We start from the raw sequence: 26,764 nt of genomic DNA on the forward strand, positions 1-26,764 counted from the left end.
TTCCCCCCCCAACACTGGATTTTATGCATTGTGTCATTTATGTTAAGGCCTGTTGAGTCAAATTAGTATACCCAGATGTCCCTCAGTGCAAACTCGTTCACTGGGGTCTAGTCAGCCTAACTAGAGCACTCCCTTAAAGAAGATCAGCTCTCCCTCACCCAGCAGTAATCATCTGTGAATAGTTCTTCAGCTAAGATTGGGGCCTGCTGCCCATTTTGTCTGCTTGAGTTTGCGTGGGTCTTGTGCATGCTGACACAATTTCTGTAAGTTCATATGAGCAAATTCCCAGAACCTGTAAGACTCTGTTTTCATATGGTCATGCACCTCCTATCTTGACTTTTACAATCTTTCCGTCCCTTCTTTCATAATGGTCCATAAGCCTCAGGTGGGTGAAATTTAATATAAGAGTCCTGTCCAAGGACCCACATTCTGCAGACTCTTATTCTCTGTGCTTTGGCCATTTGTGACCTTTTGTGTTCATTGCCCTCTGTTGCATGAGGAAACTTCATTGATGAGAGTTGAGAGAGGCATTAGTATTCTCTCTATCCCTTGTTCCACTATGTTCCATGAACCTTAGTTGTAGAGGTTCCATTGTAGATGTGTCACATAGGGTTGGGCATTTCACAGATAATTATTCTCTTTGTGTGACCAGTTGTGGAACTTCATAATAGTCTCTGCTGCAAAAGAAGCTTCTTTGAGGAGTGGAGACTGGCATACTTGTCTGTAAATATAATGATCCATATTTAGCACATAGTAAGAAATTACATTTGTCTAGGGCTGTGACAGCCTAGGGATTTTCTCTAAGATCTGTCACCTCTCTAGCAATGTGTATTTGGCTATGTTTACAGTACCACACATGAGTTTACTCCCATTGAGTGGGCTTTAATTTCAGATTGGTAGCTATTGATTACTCCCTTTATAAAAGTCCCACTACTGCATCAGTATAGTTTACTGTGCCAGTCATTGTTGTGGTTGTTAGACTTTAAAACTGGGGTTAGATCATCCATTGATGTTCTCCCTTAGCAACTCACATAGTGTTCTCCAAAACTATGAGAGCTAGCCTTCAGGTAAGTGGTTTCCAGCTCTGTTGCTCTGAATCCTGCGTCCAAAGTATGTCCTGTCTTCAGCAGTAGGGTCTTACCTCCAAGTTCTAGGAGGCAATCTAGGGCTGTGGCAATAGCCTGTATAATTTGGGGAGTCTCTTGGACTACCCTGGCCAACAACTCAAAGGGAGGTTTCTCCTGTCTGGGACTGTTTCTTGTTATATAGCCTTCACCTATACATATGGACTCATGTAAAAACATTGTACATGTAATTTTTCAGTAGACTTTTGAACTGACACATTTTTATCTATCTATCCATTCATCAACTGATAGGTATTTGAGTTCCTTCCTTCCTTATTTTCTTTCTTTTCTTCCTTTCTTTTGGCTCTAATGAACTATAAATATTTATGTGCAAGTTTTTGTTGAGCGTGTTCTAATCCCTCTTGGTTATATACCTAGGAGTGGAACTGGCTATATGTTAAGTCTGTTGGTAACATAGTACCTCTGTGTATATCTATTAAGGAGCTCAAAAGTCCACTTTTCAAAGCCATCCCACTCACTGTACTTATCTACCAATGGAGTATCAGCCTCTCAGTTTCTCTACATTTCTACCAGTATGTCCTGTTACCCGTATTTTCAATTATAGCTCTGCTACTGGGTATAAAGCAATATCTCATTGTGGTTTTGAGGTAAATTTTCCCAGTAACTAATGGTGCTGATTATCTTTTCATGTGCTTGTAAGCCATTTGTATGTCTTTCTTGAAGAAATGTCTGTTCAGATCCTTTGCCCATTTTTTAAATTGAATTCTTTGTCTTTTCTTCCTGTCTTTTTTTCAATGTCATCTGGGCAGGATGATGATATGCTAACCGGTGATGAGCAAGTATGGAAGGAGGTTCAAGAATCCCTGAAAAAAATTGAAGAGCTGAAGGCACACTGGAGTATCCTGCCTGTGGCTGAGTTGTACTGTTGGGGTTACTGCTTTGCTATGGGGAGCCTGGTGTCACTGGGGCCAAGGGAAAGGTCCGAATGCCTCATTCTATTCTGTGACCACAGGCTGCATCTCTGAGCTCAGCCAGCAGTTTGGATAACTGTAGGGAGATAGCAGTAAGATCAGCATAAAGCCTTACCACCAGCTGATAATATGGCACAGTTATAGCAGGAAGATAAGGGGTCCCCAGGTAAGAACTCATAGATCCCCTTCCTCCTACAACCACTTTCATCTCTGAAAAGGAATGTATTAGAATCTTTAAAAAAATTTATTTATTATTTTAATTTTATGTATATGAGTGCAATTGCCTGCATGTGTATAAGTGTACCCATGTCGTGCAATGCCCACAGAGGTCAGAAGAGGGCATCAGATCCCCTAGGACTGGAGTTATGGACAGTTGCCAGCCATCATGTGGGTGCTGGGAACCAAACCCTGGTCTTCTGCAAGATCAACCCGTGCTCTTAACTGATGAACTATCTCTCCAGCCCCATATTAGAATCTTTATAATTTAATACCACTGACCCTCAAACCTAGATGCTTCACAGCAAATCAGTCAAGAAACAGCCAGCAGTAGGGTCCTACATAATATATTTTCTTGGCCTAAATGATAAGGCGCATGAGTAGGTCAAAGTTCAGAGCAAAGGGAGATAGCACATGATTAGAGTCCTCTGTGATGATCCACAGTTGGTTATCAAGAAATAGAAAGGAAAGCTGTAGTGGCCAGCTTGCTGCATGAATTCACTACGAATAAGTATATCCACAGATTCATGGACTGTTTTGGTAAAGTTTGCATTTAGATTTTATTAGGGGTTTTGAAAGGAAGTAATCAAGACATTATGTTAAATACTAGCATATCATTCAATGATCAAATGACACAAACATCACTCTGGGGTGCTGTGTTCCCATGTCTGGTCTCCTCAGATTTTGACTTAGTACCTTGCATGAAACTACAGAGCACAGATTTGCCACCTTCCCAAGATGGAGATGAGCAGGATAACAGAGGAATGACCATAGTGCCAAGAGCTCAGTAGATCCCTGAAAGCTGGAATGCTGACTGAGCTTCAAAAGATGAAATTTGAAAAGAGTTGTAGGCAAAATCTTCTATTTGGGGCAGAAAGTTGAAGTGTAAATATACTTAAAGCTCAGCAGCAGAATGCATGTAAGGATTGTGGGGCTTTGGTGGATCGCAAAATTTAATAAAGTGTAAGAGTGGGCTGCAACTCTCCAAAGACAGCTGTCATCTTGAGCTGCATTCAGAGAGATATAGAAAATAAAATGAGAGAAAAAGGGGGATGGTACTAGGCTGATCCTGTCTAGAATTTCAAGTTTGATTTGAGGTAGGGCATATTAAGAGGTATGAAGAGAAATTAAATTCCTTATGAGTAATGGATGGAGTCAAGGAGGAGTTTGAAACTCCTCCTGTTGATGGGATGAGAGATACTGGAAAACAGCCAGTTCTGGAAACACAAGGTTGACATTCATAGGCTCAAAGAGCTGTTACACTGCTGAGTAAAATTGTTCTTTGTGGTTCCATGCAGCAGAATTAAGGCCATGGAGGATCATGGTACATTTCAGTCTCACCTGGATGAGGCTTAAATGAAAACTGACTCTGTGCCAGGTACTTTAACAGTCCTAATCCACCTTGTGATTAAGGCAGAAATTAGAAGACATAATCCAGTGTTCCCAACTCTCATACAGTAGGATAGTAATTATGCAAATTACCACCTACCCTTGTTTCATTTAGTATTCCCCAGACGTCCACCTATAAAAACCTAGGTATCTAGTTCCCAGGGTGACTCTATAGGGGGGTGCTGAGGGCCTTTAAGAGGTGAGGCCTATTGGGAAGTCATCGAGGGCATGGATTTAAAGGGGAATGGTGTGTATTCAAGGTCAGACCCTGGTTGCTCAGCCTCTCTCTGATTTCTGGATTGACATGTCAGTGCTTGTTCTGAACACATTCCTACCGCTGCCATATGGCACCATCACCAGAGGCCAGACCAATAGGGCCACCTGATCTTGAACTCGAACCTCCAGAACCATGAGCCAATAAGCCTGTCTTTACTTCATAAGTATCTTGCTTCAATTTCTTTATAGTAGCATAAAACTGATTACTACAATACATATTTTGGTGAAGATACACACACATATATGTACAGATATATATACACACACACACATACATGTGTATTTAAAGATACAGGAAGGGGTGATTAAGCTTTCTCAAAGGAGATTACAACCTATAGGAACTGTACACAGACCTAAGTTTCTAGGCTAAGGGCCCTAGAATATTGTTGCACAGGGGAGTAGTGTGGCCAGATAAGTATGAACTCTGTGCTCTGACAGACTTGAGTCTTAAGCTAACTCCCAAATGAATTGACTTCACTCCTTTGTCTCTGTTTCCCCAACTTCTTGTAGTTATCAGGACTTTTAGAAGGAAGGCCCCTGCTCTGCCCTGCCCTGCCCTGCCCTTGGGACTCTCAGTCCTCTTTAGTCTAGAGCTCACCTCCTTGCTGGAGCAGTGGCATGTAAGACACCTTTTAGGTTCCAGGGATGAAATCTCTGAGCAAATACATGTCAGCAATAGCTTCGGGAAATAGCCTCATAGTTTAAGTTATTCCTTATTTTTTCATTGGGGGTTTTTATAGGAAAAGTTTTCCTTTGTTTGCCAGGAGACAGTTGTGGGGGGATATGTAGATACATTCCTATGAGTGGGTACAGAACACCACATCTGGTTTCCACTTCTAAGGCTTGTCACCTCAAGCCTCTTGAATGAGTTGGAGCACATTATGGAAATGAATAGGCAAATTATTATTTGTCTAGAGATTGAGCAAAATGATGTTATAATAAGGCGTGAGCCTTCCCACAGAAATGTCTAGCATTGTATAAGAGACAGTCATTCCTCCTGACAATTCGTCAGATATCTAATCCTGGAATGAAAAGACACAGAGGTTAGCCCAGCAATCTGTTTCAAAATCAAGTGCATTGCCCAAGAAACCGCTTCCCCCAGCCTCTGGGGGACACGTTCAACAAACTTGAGACATCGTGTCAGATGAGTACAAAAGAAAATCACTAACTGTCAATAACTTCAAATCACTGTCTGCAGTACATGAACCCTTTCTGGGACCAGAGCCAGGATTTGCCCTAAAATGGTGACACACAGGGCCCCCTGAGCTTGAAATTCTCACCAAGGAGATAGTGCTTTGAAGTTAGGCGTACTGCCTCAGCAGAAACGAAGCCTATTTCCGATGAGGTTCATGAAGGTGCTGTTCCCACCCGCACAAGTGGCTTGGTTGGTAGAAGCACTTGCTGATGATTTCTTCAAAGTAGTGCCCTGATGCTGTGGACAATGGAAACGTGGATTTTTCTGGAAAGAGGCAAAAGAGCTTTGTATACACAGGCTACCTGCTCAGGGTTAGATTTGCTGTGTTAGGATGCTGGTGAGGGGATGAGCTGAAGGTGAGAAGTGCATGAGCATGGGGCTGTGATGAGATGGGGTCTTCTGCGTGTGGAGGAGGAGGGGTGATCCATCACACTTGCATGCCCTTCCACACTCTTTCCTGGTCCAGTCTGGCTCAGAGGCCACGACAGGAAGGCACTCATAGGTCCGGAGTATACTTTGTACATCCCAGTAAATGTTTCCCACCATACCCATGACATCCAGAACTCTGCCTAACTCATGAGAGAACAAGATTTTTTTTCATTTTTAGATACATCTTATTTAAGTTTTACTAAGACATAAGGCATTTTGTTTCTGTCCTATCTCAGAGTACTTTGACTTTCTCAAGACCCACAAATCTGACAAACGACAGAACTAGTTTAGGCTTGAACCAGGCTTTGTCTATGCTCAAAGTCTATACCATTTATTTTATAACTTAAATCTTCAGATGTTTTCCCCCAACTGGAATTCTAACATAAAAGTACAAGAGTGTAGAGCTACATGGTAGAGAGTGGGAAGAGGGGAGGGAAAGGCCCAGTACAGGCCAGTGTCTCCTGGGCCTCAACCTGGTAGGACACAGCTGGGTAACTGAGAGGCTGGGTGATGATCCGAGGTGGGTCCTGTATATGCAGCCTTCAGCTGTGCTGTGGAGGAAGTTTGGTACACTGTGCCCTCAGTCCTCTGCCTGCCTCTATAGTAGAATAGGGATATCTCTTGGGAAAAGTGAGATTAAAACCTGGACCAAGTGTTGCACATCTGTAGCATCGGCTACTCAGGAGGCTGAGGCGGACTGATCACTTGAATGCAGTGGTTTGAGGCCACCCTGAGCAGCATAGTTAGACTCTGTTCACTATGGGGTGGGATATTCATACTGAGGCTCCATGAAATTAAGTGATTGACTTAATTGACTCATTGGTTAATCAGAAAGTCAATGTTACTGAGAGATGTATCATCTCATTCTTTTTAAGGCATCATTTTCCTTTGCTCACAGTATTTGGGCTTAAGGTAAGAATACATTTATTTAGTTAAGTATAGGTTTGGGTCCCTTTAATTCTACAATAAACACTAAATATAAGATCCATTAGAAATAAATTTCTTCATATTGCTGCCCCTGCTGTGGGCCTGTGGTCTGGGTTTCATATATGCCCATGGCTCAAGGATACAGAAGCAAACCCTTACTTCTTCCTTTGTAGACAAGACTCTCTGTAAAGCTTCTTTCATTGCGTGTGAATTTTTATTTTATATTTTATTTGCTATTTTTACTTATTTTTTATATGTATGAATATGTTGCCTGCATGTATGTAAGTATACCCATGTCATGTAAAGTCTGCGCAGGTCAGAAGAAGGCATCACATTCCCCTGGAACTAGAGTTATAGATGGTTGTTAGCTGCCATGTGGGTGCTGGGAATCAAACCCAGGTTCTTTGCGAGAGCAGCCAGTGCTCTTAACTGCTGAGCCATCTCTCCAGTCCCTACAGGTGAATTTTTAAATAGAAGCTAATTCAGTAAATAATTTTAAGCTGAACTAAACCTTCAGTCCAGTTTAATAACATCCATTTAGTCTACTTTAATTCATTTCTCAACTAAGTTTAAAGAGAATGTATATACAAGTGTGCAAAAAGAATATTCCCTTAGAAATTTTAATCTTCCAGACCACAGACAGGGTTAGAAGAGAGTTTGTTGATATAAACAGAATTTACTTCACTGAGATACCACTTAAACATGTTTTTGTTTCTCAAGTGTTTCCAGGCAGCTCATCTGTGTAAAATAATGGGTGCCTCCTCCCTCCTTGCCTGGGAGCTCTTCAGCCTTTTAGACGATCTCCATTTACTTTGTTTTTTTCTTGATGAAGACAATGAATCCTTAACTAAGGTTAATAACAGAGTGGGAACAGGTTCTGGCCATGTGCCAGGCAATCATAAGCAGCAACTCGGAGCGGCTTCCTGATATCAACATCTACCAGCTGAAGGTGCTCGACTGCGCTATGGACGCATGCATCAACCTGGGGCTGCTGGAGGAGGCCTTGTTCTATGGCATGCGCACCATGGAACCATACCGGTGAGTCCACAACAGGGCCAAGGCACAGGCTAGAATGTCTCTACTGTCAGCAAGGGCTGGGATAGACCTTGTGAAGTCATTCTGACTCTTCTGTCTTATATCCAGTGTTCCTGTCGGCTTAGTGTCTAAAACCAAACCTTGTTTCATTCATTCCTTTGTCCCTTCACACATCCATTTATCCATCATTTGCAAAGCTGTGTCTGAATGCTTGTACAGGGTTGAATTGGTCACTGTCTCAATGTGGAACAGTTGACTACAATACAGTGTGGGGCTTGCAGTGACAAAGGTAAGCACAGGATGCCAAACAGAAGCATGTGGCTCAGGCCCACCTTTCCCTCACTTTGGTCCAGGTGAGGAAGGCAGATATGGTGCCTATTGGCTGGCTGACAGTAGTGATGGTCCTGTTTGTCAGACTTGATAGTTGCCAGAGTGCCTGTTCTTGGATTGTTGGTCCTCATGGCCACCTTATACCTAGTCAGGGACTAGGAGACTGCTCTCCTCAAATGGATCATTGAGCAGGGAAGAAACTATCAGTGAACTATTGGTAATTCATGACTCTTTCTGGTTTTCGGCGACTCTATGGTCTAGGATGGCCTCTGATTTGTGATCTTCCTGCCTCATCCCCTGCCCCAGTGTTTGGATTGCAGGCATGTACCACCATGCCTGGTAGAGATTCACCATTTCTTGCCTGTGTTCAGCTCCTCCAGGGAGGTGGGTGCTCTACCACCAGATGTTCTTGTAACTTGGAGGAGCTTTGAGAGGAAGGAGTTGAAATCAAGTGCTGAGTTTAGCACTGCTGGGTGTAGGGCTCCAGTTTTCCCGGAGCTTAGAACAGAAGTCTAGCAGTCAAGACTGAGATCAAGCCAAGGGAGAGGGTTTGTTATGACTGTTAATCTGAGGCTGGAGTTACCCAGTCTCCAGCACAGGACCAGATTGCTGCTAACAAGATACTTAGAATATGGGAAGTGGACTGGGCGGTGTCCATTCTCAGAAGATGTAAACTTCTCATTCTATAAACGATACAAATGTAACCAAGCTAAAAAGGGTAAAGCAGAGGGAGAATCCATGTCTAGACCCATGGGACATGGGACAACAGGTACTGGGCATGATTCAAAGTGAAGCAGGAGGAGAGTCTCAGGTACAGACGAGGAGCAGGGAATTACCAGGAGGCACATGACAGAAACAGAAGCAGGCGTGGGATCTAGGCTGTTGGTGCAGACAGAAGTAGCAGGCCAGAGATATGGCACTTGGTCAGGAGTCTGCTTTGGGCCAGAACTAGATGCAGGTAGAAAAGAACCAGAGGATGGCAAAGTGGACACCAGCCAGGTGGATGGCAGAGGCCCACAGGTGTCTGTGGCACCAGCATGACCCAAGGGTGTTTTCAAACTTTGTCAGGTAGTTGCTTTCACTCTTGTAGTGAACAGCTTTGGAGCTGCCTGTGATTCAGCTTTAATCTAGCATATAAGATACTGCCTGGAGGGCTGAGACCAGAGACTTTCCCATGAGCAGTGGAATGTCTGTTCTGGATGAGGAATCTTGTGGCTTCTCAGAAAGTATAAATTGAACACAGAGAGATAAGGCTGCGTTGAAATGCTCAGTGTCGAAATGGCAGGCAGGCGGGAATGGTTGGCTCAGCCTCTGAAGGTTAGGGCCAGACCACAGACAGCTCCATGAGTGTATGGACCCCTGCCAGAAACTGCAGACTGAGAATTTCCTCCTTTCTCCAGCTGCCCCTCCCCTGAGACCTCCCTCCCCACCCTTTGGGTCTTTGCAGCAGATTGTCCCTGCTCCATGCTCCCGTCCCTTTGCCATCCAGCCTGTCGCCATTTACGTAAAGAAGGCCATAGCAGCCTGAATGCATTTTTGAACCCTCTTTTGTCCACACCTGCACTAATTTACCACTACTTAACTGCCAGTTTGACACTTGAGTCAGACAAAAGCCTTTCCTGTAAGTAAGGCAACATCTTCCCCAATGTATTCCATCAAGTCTGGGAAACTTTTGGTTTTATTTTTTGTAGTGTTGACAGGTCACGTTCTTTCTGTAAATGTGTGTTGTGTTGTTACACTCAGCAGCAGATTTCCAATCCTGCTTCAGTGACTCTTCCCTAGAGCTGATAAAGGAATTGCTGTGTAGTGTGCTGCACCGTCCCACTTTGAATAAGCTGCTTGTCATCAAAGCTGTTGTAGAAGCAAAGGCTACAAGTAATCTAGGATCAACTGAGTTGAGAGAAACAGGAATTACTTGGTCCTTTTCCTTTTAGCTCAGGCAAAAGTGAACATAAGGACCTTGTACCAATGGGTCAGATGTTTTGCCAACCCTCTATCTTGCAACAGGGGAGGAATAGGGAAGCTGGCAGTGGCTTTCCTGTGCTGCCAGTCATTTCCTCAGTAGCCTACAGCTGCTCTAGGTGGGCTTTCACTGTCTTTTAGTCAAGGACAGGGAGAGTCAGCTAGGTCTGGGCTGCTGAGCAGTAACTGGCTTGCCATCCTTAGGAACAGTTTGACAACAGAATCTACTATTTGGGATGCCTAGATTGAAGTCAGGTCTCTAGTGCACATTTTGTTATTCCTGATTGTGGCTAAGCTTTAACTCTGACCCTCACAGACAGAGTGTCCAGTTTCCATGTTCATCCAGCCCACTGATCTCAGCCCCTGTTTTGCTACTCAGGCATTTATATTACTCAATAGATTTTACTTAAGTGTTATGATGTAATTGAATACAGATTTTTTTATCTTTCATAAACTAAGTTAGAAGTACATACAGCAAAATGTCTAGATCAGCTTCCTCCGTCTCATTTTTTTAACAGGTATGTGGCGTATCATGTCATGAATGCACCATAATTTTGCTTTTGTTCACTGTGTCAAACAATGTTAAGATTCATATCTAAGCACTTAATTCATTATGTACTGATATGGTCAGATCCACACAGAATATCCATAAGATGAATCCCTAAATGTCAGTTTGATGTATTATAAGTTATGCTCATTTTAAATTTGCATGTGTCACCAAATTGTGCACCCCTACCCACCGAAGTACCACTCTTTCCTCCAGAGACTATCAGGAAGGCTAACATCTCCTGGTTTTTTTTATTCCTGTTCTAAATTCCTTTCTTTAATATTTTATTTATTATTTTTATTTTATGTGTATGAGTATATTGCCTGTATGTGTGTAAGTGCACCATGTCATGCAATGCCCACAGAGGACAGAAGAGGACCTGGAATTCCCCTGGAACTGGAGTTACAGATGGTTGTTAGCTACCATGTAGGTGCTAGGAACTGAACCCAGGTCCTCTGCCAGAGCAGCCAGTGCTCTTGACAGCTGAGCCATCTCTCCAGCCCCCCGAAATTCCTTTCAAAATATGTAAAGGCCTTTTCCTTTTTCTTGATCAATACCTATGGAGTGGGTGAGATCTATTGACTTTTGTGTTGTCTGTAAAGAATACTTTCACAGTGCTGGAACTGGCATTCGTGTGAGCTACCTGATAAAATGAGAGTTGAATGATGGAAGACCCTGTCAGGGTGTGGGCACACATGTTCACTGTCCTGTGTGGGAGAAAGGGATAAAGGAGTCCTGCCCAGGAAGAAAGCTGGTGGATCAAGATTCCATCTTCAAAAAGTTTCTTTACTTTGTTGTCAGAAACAATTGGGGGTTGGTAGGAAGAGCGGAAGTAAAATGCAGCTGGTGGTTTGTGGCATGACAGACTTACAAGCCAGGTATTTGTAACTTGGAGATTGCTGTAATTACATAGCAGCCCCACCGGTTTTCATTTTGCTAGTCATTTTGTAAGTTATCCCTCGGAGGCTTTGGCAAATTGGAAAGTTGATCAAATGTGAGGTTTTATCACACTAGAACTTTCTACCATTGCTTTCTAGCAGGCTTTTCCTCCAAAGGCTTGCTGTTTCTCTTTTGTGGCTGTTTATTATCAAGTGCTTGGACTTTAGGATCAAAGGCAGAATGTACCAAGTGCTCATAGCAATGGGGAGAGCTGAGTGGAGGATGGGTGCAGTCATACCTCTTTGCTCATGTCCCCAGAGCTCCCCATGTTTCACAGGTATGTTTAGACCAGACTCCGAAGATGCTCATGCCAGGGTCTGTCACTGAAGCCCATGTCTAGGGCTCAGGGGAGGTTCTTGGCTGTTCTATCTAGTTTAGAACCTTCTAACCCAGGTTCACAGGTAGGACATAGAGAAACACCTATCAGAGCCATTTCTTCACCCAGAGGAAATCGTGCCTCAGTGTCACTGGATATTCAGCCCACTTTCTGTGCATATTTTTTTTCCCTTCTATGGTAAGTTTACAGTATAAGTTGATCCATCAGTAAGTGTACATTTTATTCTGTACTTATTGATGTGGACAATTACCCTTTATCTAATCACTTTTTTCTGTATTGTAGTTTTCAGTTGAAGCGTCTTTAGAGGCAAACCTCTGTGCTTGATGTTAAGCTTGCTCTCTCTCTTTCTCTCTCTCTCCTCTCTCTCTCTCTCTCTCTCTCTCTGTGTGTGTGTGTGTGTGTGTGTGTATTGAGTTACCCAACATATCTAAATCTAATCAGGTTTGCTTTCTGTTTACTGTCAATTCCATAAGATTGGTTATTAGCCACAGCCCTGTCTTAGCACTGGGCCGGTGACCACCTCCTCGGCAGCGGGGCAAAGAGCCAGCAAGACTAGAGAGAGCATTTTGATATTAATCTTTCCTCTGTGGTCTTTCCATTTACTTTTGAAGGATAAAAGGTTCCTGATTCAGAATCTAGAAGTAAAACCCAAGGAAGCATTAAAGGCGACAGTAGTAGAGGAAAGAAAAGACAAAGAAAGGAGCAGTGATCACTACAGTTCAGGGTAGATGTTGTTAACCGCTGACTCTAGTGCAGTCTCTTATTACCTGTGTTTTCCTGGTGGGAAAGACCTAGAACTAAAGAGGAGCTTTGGGGTATGGCAAGCAGAGGGACAAGAAATTTCTCTGGCTGTGCTTGTCATGGAACATTGGAGAAAAGAAAGGTTGGACCTTCAATGGTTCTTCCCTTGAAAAGGACCCTGGCTTTGGCCCTTTGGTGGTAGAGAAAACCCTCTGGTCCTATCCACCTTGCTTGAGACACCACCTAGGTATTTGGGTAAAGTATACTCATGACCTAGCTATGCTGGGTCATTTCAGCCCTGAATTAATTGCATAAGAAAAGCCCAGCTCTGTGGTCTTAGTTCTGAAGAAGCTGAAGGTTTCCTCTGCATGGAATTAGCAAAGGCTCTATTCTTATGCCTCTCTAACATTTAGGGTAAAACAAAGGCAAGTCATCCATGCTCCCTCCTGTTCTTGTGAACACAGGAATAGCTACTTTCTTCTCAGTCCATCCCTGCCACCTCGGACCTCTGCCTGTGAGCCAGCTCTGCACATTCACACAGAGCTCTGGATGACAGAAGACAGACCTGGGTCTGGCATCATAACAGACTAAGCTTTAGTCTCAGTTGGCTGTTTCTCACCTGACTGAAGGATGAGACAAAATGGCAGAATGACTGGGCACTGTTGATGTTTGGACAGCCCAGTGAAGAGGGACGGTGACAGTTGCAATGCCTTTCTGCATGCTGCACATACATTTTCATTACCTCCTGGCCATACAAGTCCATGTGTTTGTCATCCTTGACTACACTGCCTGGTTATCTTTCTGAGGACCCACCTTCCACCTTACTGGATGGGACTGCAAAATCCTCAGTAGGCTTTGTCCCCCCAGTTCCCCTGTGCCTGGCCCTACTCATTCAGTTTCTTTTCAGACAGGAAAGCAAATGCTTCTTCCTTCTTAGCCTCATCATGGCTCAGGAATATGTTTGCCTCCTGTCTGTGTGTGTGTTTGAGCATCCACATCATACCAGGGGATGTGGGTCTTCAGGAAACTAGACACTGGCAGAACCTCAGTCTTACCTGTGTCCAAGAAGCTGGTGTTTTAGGGATGCTTTGGCCAGTAGACTGATAGGTCATTTGGACTAACCAATGTCCAGCCACCTGCCACTCTTAACCACCTGGCTTCTGGACACAGTGCATCATGGTAGGCTGAAATGGGAGCATGTCAGCCTCCTGGTCAGGCACCGAAGTATTTTCTCAACAAAACAGGTTTTGTTTTGTTTTGTCTTTTTGAGACAGGGTCTCCCTGTAGTCCCAGCTGGCCTGGAATTTACTATGTAGACCAGGCTGACCTCGATCTCACAGAGATCCACCTGCCGAGACTTACTTCATGCCTGGCAATAAAATGGTAAATGAAGTAAAACTGAGTACTGGTATTGGTAGAGTTTGGAATAGTCACCAACAGCCAGCTAAATATCATCATTGAGTCTTTCCAGAAAAGCAGGCATTTGAGAGTTCGAGGAGGAATGCTTAGGCCAAATCAGGCCTGCCCAGTGATGGACAAGATTCACTCCTTGGATTAAGTCTTTTTGTCTCTTGTGATTCTCTAGCTGATTTCAATGTTTCATTCATTGTTTTGCTTCCTTAAAGCCTCCTGAGGAGGGGTGGTATGGATTTCTGAAGCCTTTCCTGTGGCATTCTTGTTCCTGAAGTTTCTGTTTAGTTTGACTTTGTCGTACTCTGATCTAAGCCACAGTATTATTTTGCTCAGGGTGCTTTAACAAAACACCAGAGTGTGGGTGGCTTAAACAACAGAAATGTATCTTTTCACAGTTTTAGAGGCTGTAAGTCCAAGAGTAAGGTGCCAGGAGTTTGAGTTTTTGTGTTTAGCCTTTTTCTCCTTACCTTGCAGAGTTGCAGAGGGCATGCTTTCATTGTATCCCCACATAGTACCTCTCTGTGCCAGGGTACCCAGGAGGTTTTTCTGTCATAATCTCCTCATAAAACCGCAAATTGGATTAGGGCCCACCCCAAAGGCTTCATTTAACCCAATTGCCTTTTTAAAAATTCTATTTCCAAATACCATCACATTCTGAGGTCATTCGCAAAGGATTATAGGAGGAATAGAATTTGGCCCATATTCCTGCTTATCTATATCCAGCTCAGCCACTGCCTTCTGGCTATTTCCTAGAGAACACTGCTCCTAAGGATTGTTCCCTCTGCATCCATTTTTCATGACTGTGAGCCCAGTAGATGTTGACTATATTTCTTGGAAAAGGAATATTTTTTTGCTAGTAGGCCTTCCACTGGAGTTCAGGAACTCTAAAATATGTAGTAGCCCTTGCTGGCTTGCTCAGGAGAGACCAGGCTGACCCTGGAGACTCTCTCTCCTGGCCGTGTAAGTGCTAGCTAGCCAAGAAAAACAAGACAATACCAAAACATACTTTGTCTTTCCCATCCCAAATTATGGGTGCTCACACTCCAGGAGGAGCCTCGTTCTTGAATTCTGGTTCAGATGCTGGGCTCAGAGGTGACTGTAGAATCTAGTTATTTTCCTGTCTCGGCTGTCCATGCAGCTGTCCTTGCAGACGATCTTTCATGCTGGCTTTCTTTTTGCTTGCTGTCTATATTGTAGCTTCTCCTTTGCTGGGTCAAGGATACCAATTTCCCTTGCCCTCTGATCCCATAGCCATAGATGAACTCCATCCTGCCTTGACTCCTGAGCCACCAAGTCAGGCCAGGACACAGAAAATACTTTTTTCCCTGTTGCATTTGCCTGATTCGCAGCAAACAAGCTTCCTGTAGGTCAAGAAGAAAACTCTTCTCCACTCTTGGGGTGAGGTCACAGGAAAACTTTACAGTGTGGTGTTTACCAGTATATGTGATCAGCATGCATGCTCAGAGAAATTGTTTCTAGGCTTCCTACTTATAAAAGCATTTCCAGAATAAAAACAGTTTCTATCCCAGCTCACTTTTTCTTTTACACTTTCACAAACCACACTGAAACACTGACTTTCCTGACAGAAAAGATTCCCTTTCTTATTACAACAAATTGTACCCTAAGCAGCAGGATATCAAATCTTAGGGAATCTTGGGGGATGCACGGAATTTCTCCTGTTGAATCAATCTTGTGGTTGGCTGCCCTTACAGCTATGGAGCTGCTATTTCTTTTCTTTTTCTCACTTCTTGGAAGAGAAAGTAGAAAAATAAAATACCATCTTCCCCAGTAGGGAGCAACAGAAAATCAGCCAGGCCTGGAAAATAGGAAATGATGTGTGTAACTTTGAAAGACTTAAAAACAACAACAACGACAACAACAACAACAACAGAAAAATAACCCAAACACATAGCTAAACCCACTTTAATTACAAATAAATTATGATTATGTGTAATCATAATTAACATTATGATTGTTAAAAACATGATCAGTATACTTACCTGACATTGATTTGTGTATTTTGAATGAAGTCCATATTGAGTGTTCAGAAACCCTCCAAGGATAGGTGAATGAATGGATCATCAATTAAATTTCATGAATAAAACTGATTTCTCAAGCCTTGTAAATTTGATCAGTTATAGAAAATGGTGATAGCACATTTCTAAAGACCAGTAAGAGGTCCTTGAAAGACACGAACAATGGGGAGTACGTGACCTTCACAGTTTATCCGAGATAGCCTAGTTATTTTGAGGAAAAAAAAAAAGCCCCCTAAACTAGACAACATAAAGCTCTTCTTGAGTGTGGCAAAGCATACTGGTTTGAAAAAGGCCCAGCTGCTGGGGAGATGATAGGTGGCCCCAGCCCTGAGCAGGGGGAGGATGAGCCTCTCTCCGGTAGTGGTGGGGGAGTGGAGACTGGGCCCTGCTCTGCAGAGTGCAATGGATGATAGAAATTGCTCTTGCCACACAAAGGATACGAATCGTACTAACACTGCCCTTCAGAATTAAGGGAAACAAGTCTGCTCTCACTTGTAATGGGAAATATCACAGTAATAGCCTTCCAAAGTAAGATAAATCGAGTTCCCCAATTGTAAACGAATGTGCCAGCTATTTGTTAGCATCAGCTTTCTAGAGGAGTAGGTGAAAGGACTTGAAGAACTCTCCGTCTACCTTTGAATGTTCTTAAACTGGGAGGTGATTACTATTATTTATTGAGAGCCTGCAGTGGTCCAAGCAGCTTGACCATCTTCTAATCCTCACAGCCACAATGTGGGGAAGTTAGCCTGTCCTGTCTTCTGGAGGAGAAGGCTGATACCTTCATGAATTGCCCACTCCATAGTAGAGCCATGGTTCAAGTTCAGCCCTCAGGTACATTTATTTTATTTCTTTTAGAAAAGCATTTGAATCAGCGTAAATCCAGATGTTACGGTTTGGATATCAAATGCCCCCAAAAGCCCATGTTTTGAAGATTTGATCCCATAGGATTCAAAGGTGATCAAATCAGGAGAGCTCTAATTTCATCAATGGATTGATAAATTTCTGACTCTTAGAAGATGGGAGCAAACTGAAGGAAGCAAGTCACCAGAAGTATGCCTTTGAAGGGCGTGTCTTCTCCCTGCCCTCTCCTTTCCCTCCTTCCTTCTTTTCTCGGTCCCTCCCTTTCTTACTTTCCTGGATGTCATGATGTGAGCAGTTTTGTTCCACCACATGCCCCTGCTGTGACGTTTTGTCCCATTTGGGTCCAAAACAATGGAACAAGCCACCCATGGAGCACCTGAAACTGTGAGCCCAGCCTTCCTTCATTAGTTTGATTTTTTTTCCCTATATTTTGTCACAATGAGGGAAACGCTGACTGACACACCAGATTTGCTTGATTTTAAAGACTAAGCGTTATCACTGCAGAACGCTGCAGTGCCCTTTCCTCTCTACTGCCCTGCCTTCCTACTACACCAATCCATCACAATTATTTCATTATAAGTGAAAGAAATCCAGCTTGGCCTGTGTATACACAGAAGGGCACTTACTACTCACATAGCTGCATAGCCAGGCACATATCTGAAGTGATGGAATCTAGGGTGCAATCCAAGCCAGTAGATGTCCTTTTCTCCCTCCATGGGTCTCTGCTCTCATCCTTCTGTGCTGTTCTCCTTTCCCATGGCATGCTAGGAGACAGCCTCCAGCAGCCCCCAGCTCACATCTTTCTCCCTACGACAAAGGAAGTGTTCCGAGCTCTCCAGATCCACCTTTGAGAGTATGCATTTAGGAGAAACCTTTTTGGATCACACAGCCACCCCTTCTTGGACCAAGGACTGGCTACTCCACCAGGAGTGCAGGTTTAGGATGGGGCAACTGTTCTCTGTTCTCCAGGAGCTTGGTGGATTCTGGACCAACTAGCAGAGCAGTGTCCACCATGCTCTTCCACTCAACAATAGCCCAACGAGATGTCAGGCAGAAAACAATTCAAAAGGTAGAGATCCAAAGGCTGTGACAGAGAGTAAGCATCAGCTCTGTCCTTTTGAAGTTCTGCAAGAGCCATTTTCTAGAATTTCAAAGGCAGCCACGGAACTGTCTGGCTGCTTGGAAGGAAGACTGAATTGTAAAAGGAAAAGGTAGATCAGGGAGGCAGGCAAGGCCATACCCGTGGGACAGAAGTCATAGAGACCTGGCATATCGGATCATAGTGTGAGAAGGTTCGAGATGGTTACTGAACCCTGGTGTGCAGAACCTGTTTCTGACTGTAATCAGTTATATTCATGTTGTAGATACTACCAGAAGAATGCACCTGGATCCAAGGCATTTGAAAGCATTCCTGGTATATTTTCTATAGATAGAAAACTATAGACTAGTGAGATTTATTTATGCATTTGAACAGCTGTTTTTGGTCCATAGTTATTACTGGATTGATAGACTTGGGGGGTGTGTATAAGGATATTCCTCAAAGCTCCTTTTTAAAAAATGGTCCTAAGACAACATTTTTATCAGACTGAATAATATGAATAAATAGAATTTATGTATGTCATATTGCAAGGGCTTCAAAGCTGGGGAGAATAATATTTTAGGGGAATGAACCAAGCTTAAAGCTTCCTTCCTAATCAGAAACATCTGCTCAGTATCAACAAATGAGCAGGAACATATGAGAAGTCTATATTTGGAGCCTAGTAGGTACCAGGGTAAGAAAATACAAATGGCATCTGTCTACATATACGTGCATGTGTGGGAATATATGAAGCATTTGTAATTAGCTTCATTGTGTGTCTATTAAAATAGCTTCTAGGACTGGAGAGATGGCTCAGTGGTTAAGAGCACTGGCTGCTCTTGCATAGGACCTGGGTTTGGTTCCCAGCACCCACAAGGCAGCTAACAACCACCTATAACTCCAGTTCCAGGGAATCCAACTCCCTCTTCTGACTTTCACAGACATTGCACAACATGGGTACAATTATATACATTCAGGCAATACCCTCATATACATAAAAATAAATAAATACAATATTTTAAAAATAGAATAGCTTCTAACCATTAGCAGTTCCTAAAAACATCCAGACGTCTAACTTTGCTGGGGGCTTGGAAGACCATTAGTGACTGCATATCCCCAAAGCAGGAGTCACAGTGCTGGGCAGGATCTGACTTTTTAAACCTGGCACTGGTCTTTCAATTTGCAAAGATGTTCTCTCCCCACCTGACTGGCTCTCCTAATCCAGATCTGTTGGCCACTGTGGACTTGTTAGCAGGTAACCTCTGTCCTCAGTGTTGCTTACCAGCACCTGCAGCCCCTCTCACGGTGACTGGTGAGCAAGAAAGAATCTCTCAGCTAGAGAGATTCTACTACAGGCCTTCACAGCCCTAGAGAACAGAAAAAGAATGCAAATACCTCACTCTCATGCATGAGTTTTATATGAAAAGTCAATGTTTTCAGTATAAAATTACTGAAGAATGTGGAGCTAATCCCTATTAAGATGGGTGAATAGAATGCAGAATCTACCCAGGTTTATGAAAATACAACACTGAGTTAAGGAAACTTTTCTCATTAGTTCCCTGGTACCATCCTCTGGTCATTCGTCAGCCCTCTGTCCTCAGGGCCTATAGCACAGGTACCTGCATCTGTTCCTCTGAAGTAGTGTTTTCCAAAGTAAGTTCCATGAGAAAATGCTCCACTGAGCTTGTGAAAAGCTGTTAGGTAAAACTAGTTTCAGGTCAGTTCACTGAAACTCAGTTACCAAAAACAAGCAGGGTACCACATGCTACTGTCAGGACGCACCTAATTGTTAAACTTACCAGAGGTAACTTGGCGGCTTCTTCAGAAATCCCTGGCCTGGATTACTGGCTTGGAAGGATGCTTTTCTATGGACCGAGCTGCCAAATCCTTCTGCCCTCGCTTCCTGCTTTTCCACATCATCTCTTTTCAGCCATTTCTTCTTTCAGTGCTTCTGGAAGTTATTCTTAGTCTTCTAAGTAATACTTTCAAGTGCATATCAACTGACAAAATTATGTTATACTCTAAAACAAAAATAAGCCAGGTATGTCAGCACATGCCTGTAATTTCAACACTTGGGAGATAGAGGGTTAGGAATCCAAGATCAGCCTTTGCTGCATGAGACTTTGCCTTAAAAAAAGAAAACAAAAAACAGCTAAGTAAATTAATGAATAAGTGTATCATCTTCTCTCTATCATCTCTTCTTCCTTTAAAAAGTCTTCTTTTTATTGGCTACCTGTGAAACTTCAAACAACACAGGATTTTTTCTTACTCGCTCAGCTCAGCTAGTCCTTCTTGTTTCCTACTGTTGAAGATGGAGATTTAACCCTCTCATCTCCACAGAGAACTTGAATATAAAGTTCTCAATTCAAAGTCATTGTCAGTGACAGCCATCAAGAGCTTCTGAGGTCCATTGTTTGGGGAGTGAGTTGGATTTCGGTTCCTTTGATCTCCCACTTTATCTTTCCGTAAGCGCGACCACAGCTCTTTGATGTGTTTAGGCATAAGCATTTTTTTTCCCTTTCATTCATGTTAGACCATTTTAAAGACTCTTGCGTTCCTATATCTCTGGGGGAATTTGTTTTTATTTGGTTTCCTTTTTAATTTAGTTTTTTTCTGCTTTTATCATTCTGAAGATTTTGGTTTGTTACATGTTAAACCCTGTTTCCAATATCTGATGTCTTTTGTTTTATGTTCTGGACTTTATCTTCCAAGACATTATTGGATCCTTGTTTTTTGCAGATTTATTCTTTCATTTAGGCCGTCCCCACCCAGACCCTAGCCAATCACTGAACCTTCATATTTGAAAATACAAGGTTGGAAAGCCTGGCTAATGGCTTGGGGGTTTCAGAATGGAGGCCAGTAAGAAGACAGTGGATTGGGAAGGAGGGAAAGGCAGAGGTCAAGACGGAGTAAGAAAGCCAGTGGTGGGGATCAGCACCATGAGAGTCTGGAGAAGGGTCTGGCCAGCATGGCAGGTGGGCTGTCCTGCTGCTCTGCACTGATCTGGCTCACTACAGAGTTCAGGGTTAGAGGACTATAGATGATGATGTGATGGGATCAAGTCTGTCCTGTTTGTAGGTTGGCCTCCTGTACCTAGTGAAGTAGCCCACAGTAGATATTATGCATTCTTTGGTAGAATAACTCAGTGCAGTGCACTCATGCTTCTCCATTTGCCGTGCACTATGTCCACATGCTCATCTCTTTTTACTTTATTTGAGACATGCAGGTATGCAAAGTAGGTTCACCGTGACAGTAACAAGGATTAAACCATAGGATCCTCCATTTGAATGAACTGTGTTCCAAGCCCTGTTCCTAAGTCTGCATTTGTCAACTGCATTTTCTGAACAAAGGACTACAGTATTACATTTTTACAGCGTGCAACATCAGAAAGTTAGAACCTAGATCCATCCTTTTAGGTACAACGGAAGTGATCAGTCCCATTTTAGAGCTATACAAGCTGTGGCTCAGAGAGCTGAATAAAGCCTTAAGGTAACACATGCAGAAGTGGCAGGGCATTTCACGCTTCACAGATTCTTCCCACTACCTGTCCTTCAAGGCAAAGGGACAGCTTCAGATTAACACCTGTGCCCAGGGCAGATTAGCGTACCAGCACAGGAAATGGTGAAGGATCTGGACTTTCCCCAGGATGGCCCTGGTGATGCAGTAGGTGGGAAGGATGGCCCCTGTGAGTTCCCAGGCTGCCTTTCTGCGCAAGAGGAACTGAACAAGGAAAGCAGTCATGCCCTCCCTGCCCTACGTGGGTGTTTCAGTTTAGCTAGGAAATACCTTTGAAAGTATTTTTCTCCAAGTGAGAGAAATACTGAATCCTCCTTTCCACTTCAGTTTCTGAATGAGACTTTTCATCTCGTGTTGTTTCATGGACTTAAAATAAAATGTAAGATCTATGGGGAATGAAAATAGTTGGAGATCATACCTTCAACTGCCAGCTAATTCGATGGTGCTCCCCAGTGGGAAAATCAATGTCTGCCCTGCAGAGGTGAATCATGCGTTCCCTTGTGTCAAGCTGCCGAGTCTTTCTTCTCAGAAAATTAACTTACCCTCCATGCTTTTCAACTTTTCAGTGCAGTATATTTCATGCTTGCCTTTCCTCAGACACAGCGTATGTGTTTTGAGTAGAAATCTGAGCAGATGGTGCCTGGAGGAAATGGTTCCTGTCTGTTAGAAGACTGGACTAAATTACCCAAAGCCAACAGACTCGCTGGGCCTCTCTAGGCTGAGTTGCCCCTGAAATGATGGGGAAATTTGTCCTAAGCATTTTATTTGTACAAGCACCCTTATCCTAATGATACCAGTTCAGTGTCATAAGAAAGTAATAATGGTTAAAAAAAAATTCAGAGGTTTGTTGGGTGTGGTAGTACATACCTGTAATCCCAGAACCCAAGAGCAGAGGTTGAGGCAGGAGTATTGCAAGTTCCAGGCTTTGCTATATAGTGAGTTCCTGTCAAGAAACTGTAGAGGTAGTTTTTTTTAAGGTCTTAAAATAGTAAAGAAAAGAGTTAAGGGACTGGAGAGATGGCTTAGCAGTTAAGAGTACTAGCTGTTCTTGCCGAAGACTCAGGTTTGACTTCCAGCACCCACATGGCGACTAACAACTATCTATAACTCCAGTTCCAGGGGATCCAGCACCATCTTCTGACCTCCGTGGGCATTGCATGACACAGGTGCACTTACATGCATGTTGGCAATACACTCATACACATAAAATAATAAATAAAAATAAAAGAATTAAAAAGCAAGTTAATACAGCAGAGGTTACTTGAGGCTTCCTTTTTCTACATGTTCCCCAGCCTCCACCCCTGGCATGTCCTTGCCTCCATCCTCCCACATAGGACTGAGATCCACTTCAAGTTCTAGTCAGGACCACTGTTCGCTATAGCATTAGGATACTTGCTTCCCACTCCGAGAACAGCCATTATTACCCCTGCCCTTCTGCATAGCCACACAGGTTTCCTTCCAAGGACTTTCCCACAATCCAAGAACCAAGTTGTATAGTCTCCTTGCACTACATAGGACTTCATATCTGTTACTATTCTGATTGATCAGTGACTATACCTTAGCACACTGCTGCATACATCTTTCCATGTACTAATGCACATGCATTAGTGCTGGGAATGGAACCCAGGGCCTCATACTTGTGCTCTGCCACTTGATGTAGCAGCTGCATCTCCTGCTACTATGGCATATTAACAAATGACTATTAAAACATTATTAATGAAATATTACTTAATTAGGACGGTGGGCTCCAGCTTGATACCTTGATTCCTTGGCAGGTCAAAAGAAGAGGTAGCCATTTAAGGTTAAATCCATTTGTTTGGTCAAGGCTTATTTAACACTGATCACACTTAAAGGCACAAAACGAGGGGCTGGAGCCATCTGAAGTCCACATCAGGATCTCATTGTGGCCATGATGTCAGTTCCTGGCTGGGAGTGAGCTAGTGTTCTCTGAGTGTTGCTTTTTTCTAAGAGCATGTGTGGAACTAAGGGATGTGTATCTACACAAGGCACCTTCTGTCTGTCAGCAGCTTGGAAGGTTTAAGACTGCACTGCATAGAAACAAATCCCCATGAGGTGCCCAACAACAGAGAGAAAGAGACCCTGACTATGCATTATGTGCCTTAGGTGGCCTTTGGCAGGACCTGAAATCGGCTTTCATAGACAGACTCCTTTTGCGGGAAGATGTCTTTCAAAAATGCGTTCACAGCCAGCCTCAAACTCTAGTGTGTCCATGGCCAGTACAGAACCACAGAGGGAATGGAAAGCACAGGGCTGTGGGTAAGAAGTACTGAGACCACAGGGTTCAGCTTTATTTGAAATCACTTTTTCCTCAGATCAGCTCAAGCCAGGCTGGTTTGAACTAAATCAGAGCTTTGCCTTTATCCTGTCTCATCCTCCTTAATCTCCTACCTCTGTATCTAATCCAGACAAGTCCATCCTTCTCTCCTGGCCGCAGAAATATATAAAACTAACTAAGATGCAAAGATTTGCTTTAATACTCTGTGAAACCAGTGGTTTGGGAGATTCCTGGGAAGTGACACTCTGTAAAGTGGCTGTTTGGCAGGAGACTGGGCTATTAGTTTTGGCAGGAAGGAGGCTGACCCTGAGCTCACTTCCTAGATGATGAATGGAGGATCGAATCATTGAAAACTGGGCTTCTTGGGGCCTCCCTGGGCCCACCTGTGACTGTGGCAGGGAACAATGTAGATGAAACCACAGGAGGAAGGACTCAAGTCTGTCACTGCCCCCAAGGCTAATTGGTGACCTAAGTTCATTGGCCCTTGTTCTGGACAGGTCTGGAACAATCTTGGTTAGCGATATACGCACCTTCTTTTTCTGTTTTTTATTCTTGTACCCTCCCTCCTTTCCTCCCTCCCATGCTTGCTATACCTCTGGCCCCTGCAGGCTTAATTCTGGCTCTTTCTTCCCCTGTCGTTCTTCCTAAAACACTCTTGGAGCCATATGTCCCACAGTGTCTCCTGACTGGTTCTCCTTCAGCTTGCCTTTTAGAGACATCTCCATCTTCCAAACTGTGGAAGCTCTGACTGTCAAAGTCCATTCACCAGGCACAGCAATGCAGTGATCTGCAGACTCCAGGAACATGAGACCTCCGTATAGCCATCCACCTGCTCCAACTTAAACTGGGTTTTGACTCTTCCTACCTTTCAGCAAATTCAGAGCAAAACAAGTTTGACTGTTGCCTTAACTCCTGCCCATGAGCAGTATAAATGGATTTGAACCCTAATCTATCCAAGTCCAAATCTTGAAAGGTTTTTATTGCTGTTATTACCATGCAGGGCTGGGTATATAGCTCAGTGGTAGAGCACTTGCCTGGCATGCGGGAAGCCCTCGGTTCTTCCATTCCCAGCACTGGGGAGGGGAAAAAAAGCTCCCATGTTAGTCCTCATTTGATAAAAGATGGCAGATAAATAGCAGCCCTCATTTATCTCTAAACTCCCCTTATCTTATAATTGAAAGGGCCCACATTTCTATAATGCGGGGTTTTCCCCAGAGGCTCCCCATGTGAGTTGTTTATTTGATGGATGGCCCTATACTCTTGTGTGTATATGCTGCATGCCTAATGTTGTCACTTAGCAGGAAAAACATAATCTCGTGTCCTAATAGACCTTGTCAGTAGCCGAAGCAGAACCTGGGATTAAATGACACTAGGGTTTCTTCTTTGGTCTTGTGCTTATGGACTGGAATGATGATTACTAAATGTGCTGCTGTGATCAGAACAGGACATTTGTCCCAGCAGGGCTACTCAAGACTGTGAAATGAGGCTGTGGAGGATGTCTATCATAATTTCTTTCCTACGTTTCCAGCTTACCAGCCTCCAAGTGCAGTATTCCTCAGAGATGGTTAAGGATCCTGATGTACACTCTCTGAGAGTTATGTATGGGTCCTTCCTGTTACAGGACAGGAAGGTTGGTAGATGGCTGGGTACAGCCCGTCCCCAATCACAGTGCTGCCCCAAGCAATTCTGATATGACCTTGGGAGGGGAAGGGGTCATTGTTTAAGGGCCTGGCTGCCCATCTAGACCAGTCACTTACTTCTCGGAGTGCTTCCAAGGATTAGCCACTTCCACAGTCCATCCACAGCTTACAGAGGAGCAAGCATAGCCTCTCTTTCCCAGGTGTATGAGAGGTCAAATCCATTTAAATGCATCAGATTATGGCCGAGAATGTCAGAGGTTCTGAAGAGCACTCGCATAAGAGACACTTAGCCCAGTCAGTATAGCACTAAGTACAAAGTCAGGTTGACCCTGATACAGTTCCTTCCCCTCAATTTTCAGTTCCCCAAAGGGGGTTAATACATTTAGATGAAAAGAAGGTTGTCAAGCAAGCAGGGCTCTGATCAAATTAACTTGTGGAATAGTAGCGACTTGGAGCCTTTGCAGTATGCTTCATTCTAAAATAAAGAGCATGCCATTTTATACTTTGATGTTTCTAAAGTCACATTAAATCTTGTACCTGATATTAGGCACTGGACTGGGAACAGGGTGAGGAGATGAGTGAGGTGTAGGGAGCATAAGGTTCCGGTGGCAGGATTCTGGGGTGACTGTGTCCAGTTCTTTGCTTGGACTGGCTCACTGGCCCTGGTCAGAATGAACCTGCCTGGCACCAAGCAGAGGGTCAGATGCAAGGAGGTTGTCCTCACCTGACAAGAGGACATACCTTCTTCATGCATATACCTTTTGGTGTGATGGCACCTTTGATGAGTCCTAAAAAATAAGGAGCCCAGGAGCCCACCAATTTGAATTTTAAGTTAAAGCAAGCCTTTCATTGTCTCTTAAAATGTCTTTAAGAACATTTAAAAAAAGACAGCTTCACCTTGGAGTGGTGACCACCTCACCCAAGTGAGAGGCTAGCTTCCTCAGTAATGTGAGGTATATACCACATTCCCTCTGATCAGATGCAATGAGAGAAGCATTTGACTCCATGGCAGTTTTACAGAAACTCATCACCTCCATCAGCCTTGAGAACAGCAGGGATAAACCCAGGTCAGAGGTTAGCAGGCCGAGCACTGACCGTTGCTTTTCAAAGCTGTCAGGAAAAGACTGAGAAATGCCTCTGGCCAGAGGAAGCTGGGGAGACAGGATTGCTGATAGGGTGTTGTCCCTCATGTAGATCCACAAGCAGGAAGAATGTATTGGTGGAAACACTAGCAGGAGCTAAGTAGTAACAATAGTGTATTAGTCACTTTTCTGTTGCTGTGATAGAAACACTGACCCAAGCAATTTATAGAAGGAAGAGTTTACTTGAGCTTATGGTTCCAGGGGAATTACAATCTGTCATGGCAACAGGTAGAGGTTATTACAAAGCTCCACAGGTGGTCACACACACAGAATATATGTCTGAGAGGTGCCCACCCCCCTCCCTCTCTCTCTCTTTTTTCTCTGTATCTCTCTCACACACAATGTATATTTTTATGCATTTCATAAAGTAGATCTTAATCATTTTAATCATTCCTTCCCCAAC

General features: G+C 43.6%; 1 protein-coding gene across 1 annotated transcript in view; it reads left to right on the plus strand.

Moving 5' to 3' along the window:
- The window catches only part of Smyd3 (SET and MYND domain containing 3), a 698,868-nt gene that overhangs the window by 600,758 nt on the left and 71,346 nt on the right, over positions 1-26,764 (plus strand). Inside the window, exons 9-10 of the mRNA XM_008849150.3 lie at positions 1,895-1,982; positions 7,352-7,526. Of these exons, the coding sequence (XP_008847372.2) occupies positions 1,895-1,982; positions 7,352-7,526 (263 nt within the window). The remainder of the gene's footprint in view (positions 1-1,894; positions 1,983-7,351; positions 7,527-26,764) is intronic.

Source organism: Nannospalax galili, unplaced genomic scaffold (assembly GCF_000622305.1).
Source record: "Nannospalax galili isolate Female #2095 unplaced genomic scaffold, S.galili_v1.0 scaffold543, whole genome shotgun sequence".
In the NCBI taxonomy this organism is placed as follows: Eukaryota; Metazoa; Chordata; class Mammalia; order Rodentia; family Spalacidae; genus Nannospalax; species Nannospalax galili.